Here is an 18,691-nt window from a genome sequence, read left to right on the forward strand (position 1 = left end):
CGCTCTATGTAAAGCGCTCAGGAGAAAGTTTGGAGTTATGTTAGAACACAAGAAGAGACTCAGAACTGAGCATTTTATTGTAACTTAAAAAAATAAATACACTCTAACTAATGTCTGTGAGTATCTCGTGAGTCAGGATCCTGCAGGACTTGGTTATCTGGCTTAGAGCAAGGTCTTAGGCTGCAGTGAACCAGGCTGGCCACCTAGTCCAGAAGGCTGAGGTCAATGTGGAAGTACACGTAGGGGAAATAGTCCTGGTTGCTGAGCTGCAGTCCTGGGATTTCCACAGAGGCCTGTGGAGGGAGCAAGGGCAAGGATGATTCTTGTTTTTAAGGGAGCTCCTTGGGTTCTGGCCACGCGCCCTATCCTGTGCAGTTGCCCCACCACTATCCCCCACCCCCTTGCTTAAAAGTATGTGACATCATACAGCCCTATGGTGGCAGGGCCCTTGAGTCCCCATGATACCTACATCCAGTAAGCTTGCTGCAGCAACCTCATCTAGATGCCGGAAGACAGAATTGAGCACCTCTCTCAGGCGCTTGGTGGCTGACTTTTTCTGGGGCTGCAGGAGCACAGCCTGGAAGTTCACTGGGAGTCCGTACCTGTTCCGACAAGACGACCGTGTGGGTGTTTAGTGTAAAGGCCATCCAAGACAGCCAAAGGCCCAGAGCCCATGTCGGGGGCTCACAACTGCCTATAACTCCAGCTCCAGAGGATCCTACGGCCTCTGGCCTCTGGTCAGCTGAGTACGTGTGTTGCACACTTGGGATTAAAAAGTGAACGAATGGCTCACTGACACAACTGAGGAAAGCAGAACTAGAAAATGGTGGCCAAAGACTGGGAGTAAGATACTAAGTCTCAGTACAGTGCCAGCCGTCTCTGCAGGTCAGAGCTCATGGCCCTGCCTGGCCACCTTGCATACTTAGTTGTACAAGCAGTGGATCTGAACTTTGCAGGTCGTAAATGTTATATGTGCCAGCTGTTATGTGCCCACTAAAGGAGAACAGCATTAGCCATGTCAAGGTATAGTCATGCCTCTTGTTCGGTTTTTGGGTGTATGGAAAAGATTTTAAGTCTGCTCAAACATTTCCTCCAGAATCACTGCCTGGGATGTCCATTACTCCAGAACACTGTTGAGGTATATCACTGAGCCATGCCCAGCCAGTGCATCCAAACTGTGCCCCAGGCGAGTGTCCTCGGGTGACTTGGCTCTCGTCTAAGCAACAGGATTATCTACCTAGAGTCTGCTCTGGAAATGAGTCAGCTGGGATCTGTGGCTACCACCATCATGTTAGGAATGACTCCCGAACCTTCCCAGTCCTCACACACTGTGGGCAAAGCATCCCTGGAATGTGGCACTGCCCTTCCCAGTCTGTCTGCAGAGGCCTCTGGTGGCTCTGTTTTTGTTGGCCAGAGAGGCCCCTGTACTGCCTGCCCTCCTACAAGACAAGCTGGCCAGTAGGATGCTCATAACATGCAGGCAAGCCGGGGTGAGTGACAGCCTAGTTGATTGTCAGACTGTTTGCTCTTCTATCCCTCGCTGACCAGAGACTAAGTACCTCACTCAGCGCCCCCCACCCCCCCCGCCCCAAGTGCAAGGATCATAGGCTTGAGCCACCACATTCAGGGCCATCTCATCCTATGTCCTTCAGATCTTTTAGCTTTTCTGCCAGGGACACCAATCCTGCTAACCCTCCTGGACAGTTCAGAGAAACATTCTGCCAGGACATGAGTTCAACTGCCCATCCTCAAGGTGACATCCAGGATGCCCGCCCACCTAGACTTCTCAGGAGAGAAGCTGCCTGCAATTTAACATGAACAAGCTCGATATCTGTCCCCTGAGAGCCAAATCTGCACACCCAGTGTCCTGTGTCATTTATTCTTTAACCACTGCCTCCCTTTGGAAAGCATTTGCTGTAGATTCCTTTTCCATGAATACATTGAGAATGATAGGCTATCTGAACATTAAATACTTGGGCTGGGGGGAAAACAGAACCATAAAAACCTAAATGAGCACACACTGGGATGTGTTTGTTTGTGGTTTATTCTGTGATGCTCAGTACTGAACTGGGGGCTTTAGGGGTGCCAAGGAGATGCTCTCTCACTGAGCTCCACCCCAGCCCCAACAAGTGATTTGGATTCACACCTGTGCTTGCCTATATGGTTTCCAAATTTTCCACAGTGGCTCTATTAATTTTAAAATGATAGAAAATAAGACAAAATAATGTTTGCATGTGTAGCTTTCCTATTTTAGTGGGGAGCTACCTGGAGATCTTCCCTTAGGGGGTGAAGAAATAAGACAGTCTAGGGACATCTTCCAGGAGCCACTGGGGCCCTGCAATTGCACAGAGGGCCTGTATAGGGTACACAGGTGGGGCAGGCAGAGCACACAAACAAGTCTGGAAGAAAAGAGTGAGCTCTGGAGAATGGGGCACACATGGCCAACAGGGATTCCTTTGACAGAATGGAGAAGATTGCCACGACATGGTCACAGAAAGCAAAAGGCAGGAGGGCTGGAAGAGAGCAGGGAATGGAGTTTCCGAGCTTCCCCTCCAGGCCCTGCCGCTCACCTCTCCAGCCCAGGATCCCCAGCACACACCTGAGCACAGACTCCACAAACACTCTCAGGGCCTTTATGTGGATCCAGGCAATAAAGGCCTCGCTGAAGTTCACCTTGAGCCAGCGCAGCAGAGGGCCCTGCAGAGATGGGAGAACGGCATGAGCCTCCGGACACTCTCCTGATAACGGCCAAGAAAGGGCTCGCTGTATACAGAGCAAGCCCTGCAACCAGAGGAAAGGGCCAGGAGCCAGCAGAAGCAGAGAAGAGCCTGGGGAGGCTCGGGACCACAGCATGCAGGTGCCTGGTACTGGGGAAGCTCTGGGGCAGCCACTGGCACATGCGAGAGGCCACCTCGGACCAGGGGTGGGAAGCTAGGCAGCTCTTGACCTCAAGACTGTCATATGAGCTAATAGGTTCTTGTCTGGCACTGCACAGCCAAGAAGCCCACCTCATTGGAAGGCACTACTCTCAGGGTCCAGCCCACCCATCTACCAGCTGCACCTGTCAGGGGCTCTTCAAGCCTCATCTAGGCCATAGCTACTGCTGCCGAGCCTGACGTGGTTGTTCCTTAGTGGCAGTCCCCCTCTGCCACTTCTAACTGCTCGACAAGGCCAGAGGTGATCCAGCCAAGGCAGTCAGGGAGGAACGCTGAGCGACCCAACCGCCCTCCCTCCAGTCAGAGCCCTGCCCATCACCAGACACCAGCTCCAGCCACCATCAGCCAGAGCACAGACATCCCAGCCAGCCGACAAGCGCCATTCCCTGCCTAGAGAGCCAGCTCCAGGAAGACCATGAAGGCTAGGACAGCAGGGTTCTGGGCTCCTCCAACTTCAGACCTCACAAGCCATAGGAAACAAGAGAAAATGCAAAGGTTTGTTCCTCAGCTGGGGAAAGAGTTGAGCCAGGGATCCCCAGGGTTCCCAGGAGGTTCTTACCTCGCCCTCGCCCTCACTCTCTCTGTCTCTGTCGGTCTGCCCCGCAGCGGGCCTAGCAGGGTTCCCTAGCGGGGTTACCTTAACCTTGTGGTCCCGGTAGGTGGCTGATCCCTTTTTAAGAGCAACACAGGAAGTTTGCTAAAGGTATAGAAATTATTTATTAATCTTTCAGCAAGCATGGATCGTGAACACAAATAATTCTCATGGCCCGGAGAGCAGGTGCAAGCAAGCTCTGGAGTCCGGGCTGAGAGAAGGGTATGGCGGAGGTTCAAGGCCTGTGATTTCAGACACTAGGGACAGAGCCGAACCCATGTGCCTGCTTGGGTCAGGACCCCAGAAGCAGCAGATTAAAAACTGCTCCCAGAAGGATTACTGAAGTATCCTGACCTAGGGAGCTCATCAGTCCGGGCCCTGAGCCTCAGGAACAGCATCCTCCGTGGTGTTCATGGGACACTTCAGCATGTTACATACAGGACATTAGTCAGGTATACAAACAGGCTGTTTCACCCTTTATCACCCTGTCTGTAAATGGGTAGAAAACACAGGGTAACTAACCCGGTCCCTCAGCTCCAGTGACTTGGTAACTAAAGGATATGGGATGCTTGGCTGCATCTGCTCCCAGCCATACCAGACGAGAGATTTCAGGGTCCTGGGGTGGAGGGGGTCCTTCCTGAGCCTCTCTGAGGCTCCATTCACCAGCATGGATTCTGAGTGCCTCCAGGAGACTCTAGCAGGTTGTCTGGGGCACGTGGGGCTGCAGAAGTCTATGCCATGGAAAGATACCCACCAGCTGGGAATCTGAGCCCCAAGGAGAAGGCGGCAGGCTTACTTGTGTCACCCTGATACACAGGGTGGATGCCAAATGTCCTACTTCACCTATAGGCAGGGCCCTCACAATCTGTCTCCATCCAGGGGTACTGCAGGGACTCGGTAAGGGGAGGAAAAGCTCCACCTAAGGGGAAGGCTGGGCATTGTGATGGACAGGGCCCCAAAGCTGAGGTCAGGCAGTGAGCTGGGCATCTGATTTTGTTAGTGACAGCCACTCCTGCCAGAATGTGCCATGTCTATGCCATTGCTCTAAGGAGCTTAGAGCATCTTCAGGGACTCAGGGCCCAGGCCTCTAGCCAGGCCGTTCATCTTTAGGAGCCCTGGCTAGAATCCAATTGATTTTGGGTCTGAGCAGTGTGGGTAATGGCTCAGTGCATACACATGGCATATGTGTGTGTGCAAGTGTGTGTGTGTGTGTGTGTGTGTGTGTGTGTGTGCGCGCGCGCAAGTGTGTGTGTGTTCATGTGCCTATGCTCACGGGAAGAGGGTTAAAACTCTCCATTATGGGCTGGGTGGTGGTGGGCACATACCTTTAATCCCAGCACTCGGGAGGCAGGTGGATCTTTGTGAGTTCAAGGCCAGCCTGGCCTACAGAGCTAGTGTCAGAGAAACCCTGTCTTCAAAAAACAAAAAAACAAAACAAAACCCCACACCTCTCCACCATGGGGCTGAGTGTCGGACCATGCACCTATAATCTCTGCACTCTGTAGGTGCCAGCCTCAATAACATATTAAGTTAGAGGATACATGAGACCCTCTCCAAAAACAAACAACACAGAAAATCCAACGCATGAACCATCACCAGTCGGGCTTCCTTTCTGAAAAAGGAAATAGCAGGCAGGTGAGGCTCCAAGAACTACGTTGGGGATCTCGGTGGCTTGTGCTTATTCCTAGAAGGGTGGGTGAGAAGAGCCACTCACTCAGCAAGATCAGATCGGGGGTGCGCGCAGGCTCTGCCTAGTGTGGGAAGAGGCCTGGTGCAGACGCTGGCGCACGTGTGGAGCGCTGTACCAGGCCAGCGGCCCTGTTCTCCCAGCACATGCTTACAGCTCTGAGTACACAGGCTTCCCCCTGAGGACTCAATGACACTCTACGTGTCCCACCTGTCACTGAAGTGACACTAGAAGGTGCTCAGCGGCTGGGGAAGAAGGGGCCAGAAAACACACACCCAACCAGTGCCTTGAGGAGGCAGGGCAGAGCTGGGGCCGCTGTTCCAGGCCTCCAGAATCTGGAACACACTGGCAGAGCCTAGAGGTGATGTCCCCCGTTCAATACCGCGCTCTCAGCTTTGCTCCAGGGATGGAGGCTGACCTCTCCACAAAGCTCCTAAGTGGTTATGGCCAGAATCTCAGAGAAGCACCCACTCTGCTAAGAGCATTGGAGAGGTAAACACAGGCGCTGGTGACACCCTGAAATCTACAGTCACAGACCATAGGAAAGGAGTGGCTGCGCAGTCTTTGAGGCGGTGACCCTATCCACTCTGGGCACAGATGCTTCATCCTGGTGCCCCTGCTCTGGCTGACCTGTGGCAAAGCCCAGGGTGGTCCCCCTGGCCAGGGCTCACTTCAGCATCTCAACTACTGTGCAGCAGACAAGCCCTGCCAGAAGGCAGTGATCCAGGTGGCTGCGAGCTGCGTCAGGGGGTGGAGCTCAGTACTTATGACATCTGAACTCACATGTGTCTCGACAGCACGAGCCCAGGAGATGGGGACAGTGAGACTGAGGAGTGGACTCTGGGCCCCCGGAATGTCTAGAGAGCCCCTCCCACACCCTGGTACTCACATACTGTTGTCTCTTATCAGACAGCAACCTGGTCATCTCCTCCCTTTCTCTTTTAATTTCTTTTTCATCATAGTAAAATTCCCGGACGATGAACCTTCAAAAAAGCAGCTATAGCTGTCACTGAGAACACGGTCAAGGCAGACTCTCCCCAGGGACTCGCACCAAACCCGAGCAGCCGGTGGCCCGTATCCTTACTTGTTTTCTTTGGCTTTAACTTTGAAGTCTTCAGTCACTTTGCGGAAGAGAGTCACTGTGAAGAGGCCAGCCTCATTGTCCTCGGCGATCAGTCTAAAGGGAGAAGCATTTGTTGGCTGGATAACCTAGGGCTACTCCACTTCAGGCTCTGAGCTGAAGCTAAGTTAGGAGAAACTCTTCTTCCACCTCAGGAGGTCATCCCCACTGACAGAGTCAGGTGCCCTGAGCCTGGTCGCCTATGCTTGTGCCATTGGCAGTCACCAGGGGCTGGGAACCAAAGGTGGCCTAGGACAGCTTCCTAGGTCTGCCCCCACTACCCACCCCTCCAGGCTCAGCCTTGGGAGCTCAGCAGAGCCTCTGGTTGGAAATGACAGGGAGTGCAGCATCTGCTTTGCCTTATGATCCTCAAATGGCTGAGTGATCCAGTCCCCCATAGGGCCGGCCCAACACCGCTGCTGGCTATGCAGGTTCCAATGAAGTCAGTGCAGAAGCCATTCCACAAGCCCACTCCACTTTCAATAACGTGAAGCCCTAACTAGGCATGTCATTGCCAGCATGTAGCACAGGCTGCTGGAGTCACTGTCCCAACATGGAGATAGCGGTCTAAGCAAGAAGTCATGGGGGTCTAGGCATGCCTGGTTGGAAGATTACCTCTCCAGTGTATCCAAGCCCACACCCACAGGAACTGCCCCTAAGCCCCAGACCTTTCCAGGATTGTTGGTGCAGGCTCTCAAGCTCTCTGAATCATGGAGGGCCTGAGGTCTCTGCTCTGATGCCCAACATCCTGCCAAGCTGAATGCAGTGGTTTGAAAAGGAATGGGCCCCCACAGACTCATGTGTTTGAATGCTTGGTCCATAGGGAGTGGCACCATTAGGAGGTGTGGCCTTGTTGGAGGAAGTGTGTTGCTGTGGAGGCAGGCTTTGAGGTCTCATAGGCTAGACCTAGTGTGGCTATGCACACTAGGTTCCTGCTGCCTATAGATCAGGATATAGAATTCTCACTATCTCTCCAGCACCATGTTTGCCTGCATGCCACCATGTTTCCTGGCATGGCGACAATGGACTACACCTCTGAACTATAATCCAGCCCCATTTAAATTCCGTCCTTTATCAGAGTTGAGTGATCATAGTGTCTCTTCATAGCAACTGAACCCTAACTGACACACTGGCCCTCCTAAAAGGACCCCAGAGGCAATCTTTAAGAACAAAAGAAGCCTGCCTTCCAGGCAGCTCCTGACTGGTGTGACCTGTAAGATGGACCTCCTCTTCAAGCTCCTCCTTAATCCTTATACTATGACTAACCTACTCCTTGCGATTCCTCATATTAGCTCCTGGTGGCTGTCTCCTGGGAGCTGGTGTATGTTCCTCAGTGCCAAGACCTCAAGAATGAATGGGTCGAGATAGGAAGGGGGCTAAAATGGGATGGGATGAGGCAGATGAGGATGGGGTGGGACAGGGCAGGATGGGTAGGGTGTGATGGGACGGTGGCTGTAATGGGATGGGGTGGGAAGGGGTGAGATGGAAGTGAGACTGGATGGGGTAGAGTGGGAGTAGAACAGGATGAATGGGTAGGGGTGAGGGAGGTGGGATGGAAGGAGGCAGATGGAGTAGGTAGGGTAGGATTGGATGAGGTGGAGTAGGAGTAGAACGGGATGAATGGGTAGGGGTGAGTGATGTGGGATGGGATGGAGTAGGCAGGGTAGGATTGGATGGGGTGGAGTGAGCTTGGATGAAATGAGATGGGGTAGGTGGGATGAGGCTGGGTGGGCTGGAGTGAGGTGGGCGGCTCTGGGTGCAGTGTGGTAGAGCAGATAATTGAGCTCATGTTACTTGTGGCTCATTCTAAAGTTTCCTTTATGGCATACAGAAAGATGTATGACTTAGGATCACAAACAGGTCCTGCGTAGTTAAGAGTTCCTTAGGCCCTGCCTCACTGAACTAGACATGTAACTCCTTGCCACTCTGACCCCGCGGGTGATTTTCCTCATTCCCAGGGCCCTGTGACTCTGCCATGGACTGTATTACGGCCCAGGCACTGAGACATTCCTGTCGCATGGATTTTTTTTTATTTTTCTTTTTGGTTTTCTTTTTTTAAATTCAAGATAAAAGGCATGGTCCTCTGTATACCTGCTGTGGTAATAAGAACGGCTACCATAGGCTCATTTTTTTGAATGCTTAATCACCAGGAAGTGGCACTATTTGAGAAGGATTGGGAGGGGTGGTCTTGTTGAAGGAAGTGTGTCTCTGGGAGTGGGTTTTGAGGTTTCAAAAGCTCACGTCAGGCCTAGATGTGCATTCTCTCTCTATTTCTATCTCTTAGTTTGTCTCTTTGTCTCTCTGTCTCTGTGCCTCTGAGGATACAGCTCTGAGCTATTGCTCCAGCACCATGTGTGCCATTACGATCCCTGCCATGATGAAAATGGACTAAGCCTGTAAAACAGCGAGCAAGTCCCTGACTAAATGCTTTCTTTTCTAAGAGTTGCCTTGGTCATGTGTCTCCTCACAGCAATGGAAGTGTGACTAAGACACCTGCCAACAGCTACTGTCTGCTCATTCTCCGAGGGAGCTCTGATGTGTGTAGTTCATTGCTGGTTTTCCACGGCAGACACGGAGTCAACCCTGGCCTACCCATCATTTTTGCAGTGCTAACTTGTTCCCATTCTGACCCCAACTGGCGACACACTGAGAATGTCCTCCCTGCCCAACCTCTGAGGGCAGCCCTACGCTGTCACTCTGTTCAGGCATTTGCCAAATGGATGTTTAGTAGAGAATAAAGAGCAGGCCGGCAGAGAACCCAGAAACTGTGCTGGAAGCAGCCAGAACAGCCTTCCCAGAGGAGGGACAGGGAACTGGAGCTTTGAAGGACAATGGCAAGAAGGAATTCCAGGCCACAGGGACTTACTGCGCAGGCATGGTGCTGTGAGGTGCCCCACCCTTGGCACATGTCTGGTGCTCCAAGAACATCCACACATTTCCCCTCTGGGGATGTAGACTAAGCTGAGGTCTCACTTACTTGGTTGACCGAGGGACCACCATGTCAGACAGGGACTCATACGTCTTCTGCCACTGTGCATAGCTTGACCTGTGAGGACACAGATCTGTTGAGTATTTGAGGAAGGAAGGACTTCTGTTGTCTCAGGAAACTGTTTGCACCTTCTCCTGAAGATGGAAACTCAAGAGGTATCACCAGGGAGTGCCCCTAACATCCCCAAACTCCTGCTATTGCCCAGGGCTGCACTGAGCCCAGTCTGATTGCAAGGGCTCCAGGTCTTCCCAGAAGGTCCCCATGTAGAGAGCTCAGGTATCGGTATATTTGAAGCTTACTAATAATGATCTGATCCTGGCCCAGGTGACCTGAACCAGGGGAATGGTCTTTCTAGCGCCAGGACAAAGGGAACAGCAGAGCTCTCAGGCTCCTTGTGGGCACAGCACAGATCCTCATTTAAGGCTCTGTCACTGCTATCATCTACCTGGCTCTGTGCCTGTGGAGATAGTGCCCCCCGCCCCCGTGAGCCCCGAGAAGCAATGTCTGCTGACCTGACCCAGCAGGGCACAAGGGGCCCACCTCATTTTCCCCTGAGCAGCACACACCCACTATCTTCCTGCCCACATACTTGGGAACGATGACCAGAAGGGTTGTGAGATATTCCGAATCAAGTACAAAGTCTTCTTTGCTGACAATGTCGCTCAATGTCCGAGTGAAGAGGTTTCCCCTGGAGGACAGAGGGACAACGGGTAAGTCCAGCAGAGAGAGGCTCACTGACCCCACATGCCTCAAGAGTCCAGACAAACAGCAGGAAATAGAGCAGGCCCAGGGGAGTCTCTGAGCTGTCTGCCAGGGCCAGGTACAGCCAAATGGTAAGTGAGCTACCTCCTCTTCTCTCTGGGGGCAGGGAAACTGGCAGAGCCTCTGCAACTATCACCTGCCACTCAAGGGGCTGCTGAATCTAACACCTCAGTGACCCGCACTGCCCTCAAAAGCCAACCCAGGTGCTGGGAGGGGAAGTGGCAGGCGGCTAAAGTTATTCAAGTATCAAAACAGCAAGGTTGCATGGGACAGATAGGCCCAGATAGAGCTAGCTCTGTGTCACTTTACAGGCTGTTCGGTCCAGCAGCTGGGGACACTCACCTGAAATATCAGCTTTGTCTACACCACCAGCCCTGGCTCAGATGAGGAGTGTGGTATTATTACCAAGCTGTTGCATGGACAGACGCAGCTACCAAGACATGGTAGTTCCCCACACTGCAGAGTCCTAACCAGACAGCCCCTAGAGCACGGAGGCTGCAATGTGAGCCCAAGGCTTCCCACCTCCCAAGCACAGAGCCAAGGGCAAAGCCTCAAAGGCAAGAGAGAAACTCTATCTTCCAAGGGTATCTGCTCCCGCACACAACTATGTGTGCAGACAAAGCTGGTGGATCCCCTCCCAGCCACCCTGTCACCACAGTCAGCACGTCACCCTGCTAGGAGACATAGATAACCCACACACATAGCAAACCCACAGGTTTGCTGAGTGAGTGGCTGTGACTTTTTGCTTTATGTCCACAGGGCCTGAGGACATGTGCATTGAGAGAACAAATGGAAGGCAAAGTCAGCAACTGATTGGTGAAGGAGGAGGAATCAGAGACCGTAGGGGAGAAGCAGTTGGACCAGTGCCCCGCTAAAGTTCCAATTCTCTAATTGCACTTTTTATTTATTTACTTTGTGGTGTGAGCGTGTGTGTGTGTGTGTGTGTGTGTGTGTGAGCGTGTGTGTGTGAGCATGTGAGTGTGTGTGTGTGTGTGTGTGCAGGAATCCATGTGCTATGGCACATTGGTGGGGGTCAGCAGACAACTTACAGAAGTCAGTTCTCTCCTTCTGCCAGGTGAGACCCAGAGACTGAACTCAGATTGCCCATGGATCCATCTTGCCAGTCATCAAATTGTCTACGACTTGGTGGTGAAGTGAGTGGGTGGCCCACCATGGTCTGGACCCCAAGCTCAAAATAGACTAAGCTACCCTGAACTCAAGGCAAAACAGTGCCCGCCTGACTGGCATCCACCACCGCTCAGGTTCAGGTACCCAGAGGTGAAATCAGACAACTGGAACTGGCTTTCTAAGCTCAGTGCATCTGTGGTCTTCATCCCCACTGACGGAGGGCAGCTTCTGGTGGATTTCAGGTGGTTTTGTTCATTTGAATGTTTTATTGGAATAATGAGCTTTCTTAGAGGAAGGACACAAGTCAAAGCAGAAACCCATTGGCTTCATACAGGACTCATACAATAGCTGGCAGAGAAGCTTACATGGCAGTTTTAGTGTTTGTATCATGCCCGTGGCCAGAGTCACAATAGGGTCAGGTGCAGGACTTTCCATTTAAGGAATCATGTTGACGCTTAAAACTTTTCTGGTCTTGGAGCATTTTTTAATTTCGGATTTTCAGATTAGGAATGGTCAATCTCTGTTCTCTTTTATGACTGGAAAAGCTAGCCTAGGGAAGGTTTAAGAGGGAAGCTTAAATAAGAGACACCAAACAGAGGGAGGGCAGCTGGCTCTAAGCTCCTGGGCCACTCTGCTTTTCTAGATTCAGACTCAGGGTATAGAGGTGAGTGCTGGGGACCACTTCATGCTTGCTCGGGCCCTACCCACTCTCCCCTCTCAATTGGGACCTTGCCTGGCTCCTTATTGCCTGTTCCTCCTAGGGTGCTCACTGCCATCCCCAAATAGTCCCTGCCATGATGGTCCCGAGCTTCCTTTTTTATTGATTCCACCACTATGAAGCCTGGTCTGTCGGGGGCCTGAACAACCCATTCTCCAGCAAACAGCCAGGGCACCTGAAGCCCTGCAGCTGTCAATCCTGACTGCTGCCCATGAGCCATCCTGGTCGGCCCTGGACTGCTGCCTGTGATCCTATCTGCCCCTTGAAGAGGTCTGGGCTCTAACATCCCATCCTGCCTGCCCTCCCTGAAGATGAGATGCAGCGAAAATCCTAAGCAGGCTCCCCAGAGCCTCCTACTGGGTAAGGAGTGGGGACAGGAGAAAAGGAGGAACGAGAGGAAGCAATACCGTGTTCCTCTGTGTTCACAGGCAGGAGTGGCGACCCTGCCTGGCTTTGTCCCCTTAATCTGCCTCAGGTTCCTAGCACACAGCTCCAACTGTGCACCTGTTCAAGGCCACAGCCACGGGGAAGGTACGAGTGAAGGCTATCCCCGCCCCCCACCAATGCATGCATGCACAGAGAATGCAATGGGTGTGGTACGCACGTGGATTTCTTCTCCAAGTTCTCCAGGTTGGCCTTCAGAACGCTGTACGCAGCTGTGCGGGACTTCAGGTCTGTCTCAATTTGTGCCAGTTGCTGGGAGGGAGGGGGGGAGAGACGCTCCTGGTGACCTTGAGGAGTTAGTAAAACTCTTCAAAATCTGGCCAAGCATCCATGGGACACTTAACAACAGTGACCAAGCCAGCCACTGGGGCTCACTTCTGTAATTCCAGCACTTGGGAGGCAGAGGCAAGATCAGATCAAGATCATCCTCAACTCCATAGCCAGTTGCAGCTCAGCCTAAGTGAAACCCTGTCTCAGGATAAAGAAAGAAACAAGGAAACAAAAGAAAAACAGCAACCGGCCTGCTCATCAGGGTGGTCGGTCTCCCTCCTGACTCTCCCAGTCCCCAACCCCTGGCCCTTGCAGTCAGTCCCCACATGGGGAAGTGGGTGGAGACAACTTTACAGCGACTGAGGTGCCACAGCTTGCCCAGTGTCACACACTAGCTTGTGCTCCTTCCCAGCAAGTGATGCCGGACTTCCCGGCCCTAAGTACCTCTGCTAGGTACCTATCTTGTCTTCCCTGCTCATCCTCCCAATCACCCACCTCTCCAGACTTGACTGCAGCTCCTCCCAACCTGCAGTGCCCAGTGACTGAGCGCCTCTGCTCCTCGCCCCAGGCTCCCCATCTACTCAACATAGGAGGAACGCCATCTTTAGAGAGGCCCCAAGGACAGCTGACCCCAGTGAAGAACAGTTCAAGAGGATGATGGTAAAAAAAACTCTCTGAGGCCAGAAGGTGGCAAGTGATTCAGAGCCACAGTAAGTCCCTCCCAAGGGCTGAGCTCTGTGGTAATTTAAAGACAGTTCTGTCCTCCAAGGGCTCACGGCAGACCTGACCCTGCAAAGACACAGCAGGACAGTGAGCAGCGCCTTGCAGCCATAATGACAACAGGTGGCTGTGTATTTGAGCATGCTTGGATGCATGTCAGCTGGAAGGCAGTCACGGGTACCCCAAAACACAAGCCATCTGGCCACCCGTTTGCCTCCAGTTTGGCACTGGGATATGATGAGTGTGTGTGTGTACGCCCAACAATGTGCGTCCATGCTGTAGGGTCATGCACACTTCCGAAGGGGAAGCTGTTGAGAATCATGAGCTGAAACCCGGTGTACTGTGGAAGTTTAAATACTCAGAATAGACATCCAAAGAGAAGCACGCTCCCAGGACCTTACAAAAATGGCTCCACAGAGATCCATGTGCCTCGAGGGGTTCCGTCACTGATGACATCCTACCGCATAACTAGGCTGCACAGCTATGCTGTACACATGGACCACACGGCACATACCAGTCAGGGTGCCGCTGCATCACATGACCATAGGACAATGTGCTACACAAACTGTACAAAGCCCTAAGCCACCTCAGAAGAACAAGGTGAGGCTGGGGCTCATAGACAAATTCCTGGGGCAGCACAGACTGAAGGTCCAGTCTCCCCCAACCCCTGTCCTGCTAGCCTACAGCCCTGTGATGGAGCGTGGAGCCTGAACACTGCACACCTTGTGGGATTCGATCTGACCCACCTGTCCTCAGTCTGTTGCTTTAATAGCTGTGCATTTGGGTACCCTGGACTAGCGGGGAGCCAGTTCTGACTCTACTGCTCTCCGACTCCCCCAGGGCAAGTCCATTGTCCCTGGGACTCAGAATCCCAAGGTGGCATGCGCAACCCCACAAACATCTGTGTTCTCCGGCTCAGTGGTGGATGTGGTGATGCTCTCCAGAAAGCCATACCTGGCACAATACCCTGGGCTGCTCCCCCTGCTAGAAGAACCTCTGAGAACCTCTTGGGAGGGGATGTAAGCCCAGGGAGCCACACCCAGATTCCCAAGAAACTTGAAGGAGAAAAGGTCTCAAAGCCACCCTTCCTGTCCTGACCTGCCTACTGCCCTCAGGGAAGCTCAGCCACTTAAGAGAACAGGGCAGCTTTGTTGAGTGTAGAGCTGGGATTTCCCCAGCCATTGGACCAGCCATGACATATAAAGGGTTCCGTATGCACCAGCAATATGCAGGAGAGTCAAATCTCACCCATGGTGAAGGCACATAGAAGTCACCTTGGCTATGGGATGCCCACATTGTCCCTGCAGATCCCTGTGCTATGGGGCGTGTACCCAGTGTGAATTGAAGAACATGGATTAGTAGATCGCACCCTGTCATGGTACTGTTTGTTGTCACAAGACACTTAGTGGATGAGCTGGCACAATATGACCAAGGGGTGGAGCTTCTACGCCACACTGTCTTCTAAACAATGATGTTTTGCAAACCATTTACCAAGAGAGCTGGGCCTAGTACCCAAGCCCTGTAATTTCAGCTACTAAGGAGGCTGAGGCAGAAGGATGAAAAGTTTAAGTCCAGCTTGAGTTTCAGAATTGGCTCAAGGCCAGTCTGAGCAACTTAGTGAGACCCTACCTCAAAATAAAAATTAAAAGAGCGCTGTGGTAGAATACTTAGTATACCACAAAGTCAATCAATCAACCATCAATCATCCAAAGGGCACTGGGTCCCCAAGTGGATGTTGAGGGAGGCAAGACTAAGCCATTCCATCACAGGCTTTGAGTCACAGTAGGGGAGTGAAATGAATTGGGACCTGGGGTCAGAACACAGGTGCCTCAGGCCCATTCAGGGGACTCTCCTGTGAGATTACAGCCAGTTCTCTGGGTGACAGAGACAGGAGACGAGTGTACACACGTCTCTCCTGAGTTCTAACCTTACCCAGGACATGGTAAGAGGGACCTTCCCTGGATCACTCACAGAGCTAACATCCCAGCCTTTGGCCTTCTACCTTGTTGGCGTCCCAGCCCCATGTATGACCTCTCAGATGGTCAGATGTTTCCAAGCAGACTCTCCTCACCTTGGCCAGTGTGTCCACCACGTTCATCAGTGGCTGCTTGACAGGATATTTGGCCATGTCCCACTCGAAGTGCGTCACAAAGGATGTCAAGTCAACTGGAAGAGCAAAGGCTAGCTTGAATCCAGAACCAAGCCAAGAGAGACAAACTGAGCTTGGTGCTCACACCAAAGAAGCAGTCAGGGAACAATTGAAGAATAGGCATGGGCTCTGGAGTGTATATGCTCCACGGTGGGAGCAGTTCAGAGCCAGTGGGAGGCATCAGCTTGCCATTGTACATCAAAGCCAAGCACCAAGCTCTCCTTCGGCAGCTTCCACCTAGAGTTTACTACGAAGCCTGCTCTTCCTGGAGGTTGAAACCAAGGTGACATTCTGTGGCCATTGGTAACTTCGTCACCTTCAACGGTTGCTTGGCCTACCCTCCCCAGCTAGTTCACCAATCTGTTTCGAGGCATCCAGAAGGCACAGCAGAAAGCATCAAACCAGGCTCCCAACCACTGGGCCATGACCTGTCACAGGCGCCACCTGCTTCTTGAGTCCCCAACAAGAGCCAGGTGATATTAAGCTACATCATCCCCTTTAGGGAGGACATGGCACAGCTCAGCCACACATGGAACCTGCTTGTCACTGTCTTTCCCACCTGGAGCTATGGACATCATTCGGTGTGTGCACACTGAAGTCTAGAGTGAGCAGAATACACCAGTGTTTTCATCAAAACCAAAAAAATTCCACGGCAAAGAAGGATGTGCCTGCCTAGCCTAGCCAGCTGTGCAGCACAAGAGTGGGAGGAACTGAAGGTGGTTCAATTGCACTGACACATTTTAGTTCAAAGAGCCTGGCTGATTGGGACATGTAGGGTGGTTTTTGTTTGTTTGTTTGTTTGTTTAGTTTTGGTTTTGTATGGTTGTTGTTTGAGACAGGGTCTCACTGTCTGTCTCTGGCTGTCCTGGAACTCACTATGTAGACCAGGCTGGTCTCAGAGACTTGCCTATCTCTGCTTTCCAATGGTAGGATTAAAGGTGTGCGCCACCACGCTCAGCTGTGATATTTAGTTTTAATTTTTAACACAATCTGGAGTCACCTGGGAAGAGACTCAGGAATGGACTGTCTGGATCAGGCTGCCCTGTGGGTGTGTCTCTAGGAGATCACCTTGGTTAAGCAGTTGATGTGGGAAGACCCAGCCCACTGTGGGCAGCACCATTCCCTCAGCCGGGGTCCCAGACAGGGTAGGTGTGGAGAGGGAATTGAGCATAAGAAGCATACATGCATTCCTTTCTCTCTGCTCTTGACTGTGGATATGCCGAGCCGCTCCAAGTGCCAGCCTTGACTTGCCTTCAGGGACACACTGTGACCTTTAATTGTGAGCAAAACAAACCCTTTCTCTCTTAAAGGTGCCTTTGTCATTTTTAAAATTATCTCAAAGGAAACCAGGACACTGGCTTAAGTCCCGGGTCTCACACAAGAGAGGAACTGAGTCAGTGTTCCTACCTGAGAGTGGTCAGGCCTCTCACCTCTTGAGGGCTTGCTTATTTTGTTTTGAGACAGTATTAGTTAAGCTGGGATTCGCTATGTAGACCAAGCTGTATTCAAACTCACAGAGATCCATCTGCCTCTGCCTCTCAAATGGTGAGGTCAAAGGCTTAATTACACTTTTACCCTACATTTCCAGAGAGCACCATAGGAGCATGTGATTTCTCCTTCATTCATCCCACTTTTTTTTTTTCCTCAAGACGGGGTTTCTCTGTATAACAGCCCTAGCTGTCCTGGAACTCACTTTATAGACCTCTGTCTCCCGAGTGCTGGGATTAAAGAATGGGCCACCACCGCCCCGCTTTTATTTCTTTTAAGATGGGGATCTCTTTGTGTGGCCCAGGCTGGCCTTGAACTCCTAAAGTCAAGCCATTCTCCCTGTATCGAGTGTCAGAAGGACTGACGGTCACATTGGGGGAGGATGTTAGGAGTCTATATGAAGTTGACGGAGCAGGGAGCTAGGCAGTCCAGGAATTAGGAGACTTGTACCTCTGTGCTTGGAACTGGTCATGGAGAAACAGTGAGAGAGTCCGTGTTGGGAGTGGACAGAAGCCAGTGAGGATAAGGGAGAGGGGAAAGACAAGAAGCTCTGGGAGCAGAAAGGAGGGGACCCACTCAGCAGGATGCAGGGGACAGTGACACACAAGGCATGAAGTAAAGTGACACCCAAATTCCTAGGCTGGGTAGCTAAGTGGAGGGAAGGACAGTCATTAACCTGGGGGCCATGGAGCAGAGGAAGGGACAGGGCAGAGAGGATGAACTCAGTATGAGGCAAGAGCAACTGTGATGGGTAGATGTACTAATCCCCAAGAAAAAGACGGAAACCAAAGGGGATTCAAAGGGAAGTGGCCTTACTACTTAGCAGGCAGGAATGCCTTAAAATAACAGTGGTGACGTGGACTCGCTCGCTCGTTTACCTTGGGCTGGGAGAAGTGACTCATCCCCTCTGATTTACTCTTCAGCCCTATTAAGGGATGTCAGTATCTCCAGGAGGAAGCTCCAGCACAGAGTAACTTATGTAAGCTCCATTATGGCAGGAAGAAATAATACAGAGCACCCAACGCCCTGCCCATCACAAAGAAAGGTCCTTGGTCTTTGTCCCCATTGTGCCCAGCTATCAGGATCTAGCTATGTTGTTGGAGGAAGGAGGCTTGCCCCTTCACCAGCCCCCTTATAAAATTGACGCTCTTGATTTTATTCCAGAGTGGGTAGACTTGGCAGAGACTTGCCAAAGAACCTCTGTTGAACGTTGGCCACAGCGCCTCGGCCTGTGACAAGAGAATCTCTAAAATGCTGGGGGTAGGACACCTGGTGAGATCTGGGCTCTTGAAAATGGGACATCAGAGCACTCTGCCCATGCTCACTGCCACCCCATAAGCAGCCAAGGAAAGACTATCTGATGACACAAACTATGGCTGCCCATAACCGGGCAGAGTCCTCATTACAACCTGAAACACCTGGCCAGGTGTGGTGGTGCACAACCATGATCTCAACACTCGGGAGGTCAAAGCAGAAGCTCGCTTTGAATTTGAGCCTAGCCTGAACTACATAGTGGGTTCTAGGCCAGCCTGGCCCATACATAGAGTGAGACAGTGTTGTGGAAGCCTCCTTGTCCAATCGGACTGACAGATGTTAGCGTAGGTTTTGGCATTAGGAAAAGCTTTGTCATTCCCATGACCCAAAAGCTAAACAAAGGTCACATGAGGCCTTTCAAGAGACAGCAATGC

The 18,691-nt window shown here is 51.9% G+C and overlaps 1 protein-coding gene across 3 annotated transcripts in view; it reads right to left on the reverse strand.

The window, feature by feature from the left end:
- Positions 1-203: 203 nt before the first annotated feature.
- Positions 204-18,691, reverse strand: part of Atp6v1c2 (ATPase H+ transporting V1 subunit C2) — a 36,838-nt gene continuing 18,350 nt past the window's right edge. For 2 of the 3 annotated variants that reach the window (XM_038320027.1, XM_038320026.1), the window contains 10 exons: positions 15,438-15,532; positions 12,537-12,628; positions 9,914-10,012; positions 9,313-9,381; positions 6,300-6,392; positions 6,105-6,198; positions 3,496-3,633; positions 2,600-2,697; positions 470-602; positions 204-293 (listed from right to left, as the gene is read on the reverse strand). In XM_038320027.1, the coding sequence (XP_038175955.1) occupies positions 204-293; positions 470-602; positions 2,600-2,697; positions 3,496-3,633; positions 6,105-6,198; positions 6,300-6,392; positions 9,313-9,381; positions 9,914-10,012; positions 12,537-12,628; positions 15,438-15,532 (1,001 nt within the window). The remainder of the gene's footprint in view (positions 294-469; positions 603-2,599; positions 2,698-3,495; positions 3,634-6,104; positions 6,199-6,299; positions 6,393-9,312; positions 9,382-9,913; positions 10,013-12,536; positions 12,629-15,437; positions 15,533-18,691) is intronic. The other variant, XM_038320028.1, reaches the window with a different exon arrangement.

The sequence above is a fragment of the Arvicola amphibius genome, chromosome 2 (genome assembly GCF_903992535.2).
Source record: "Arvicola amphibius chromosome 2, mArvAmp1.2, whole genome shotgun sequence".
Classification (NCBI taxonomy): domain Eukaryota; kingdom Metazoa; phylum Chordata; class Mammalia; order Rodentia; family Cricetidae; genus Arvicola; species Arvicola amphibius.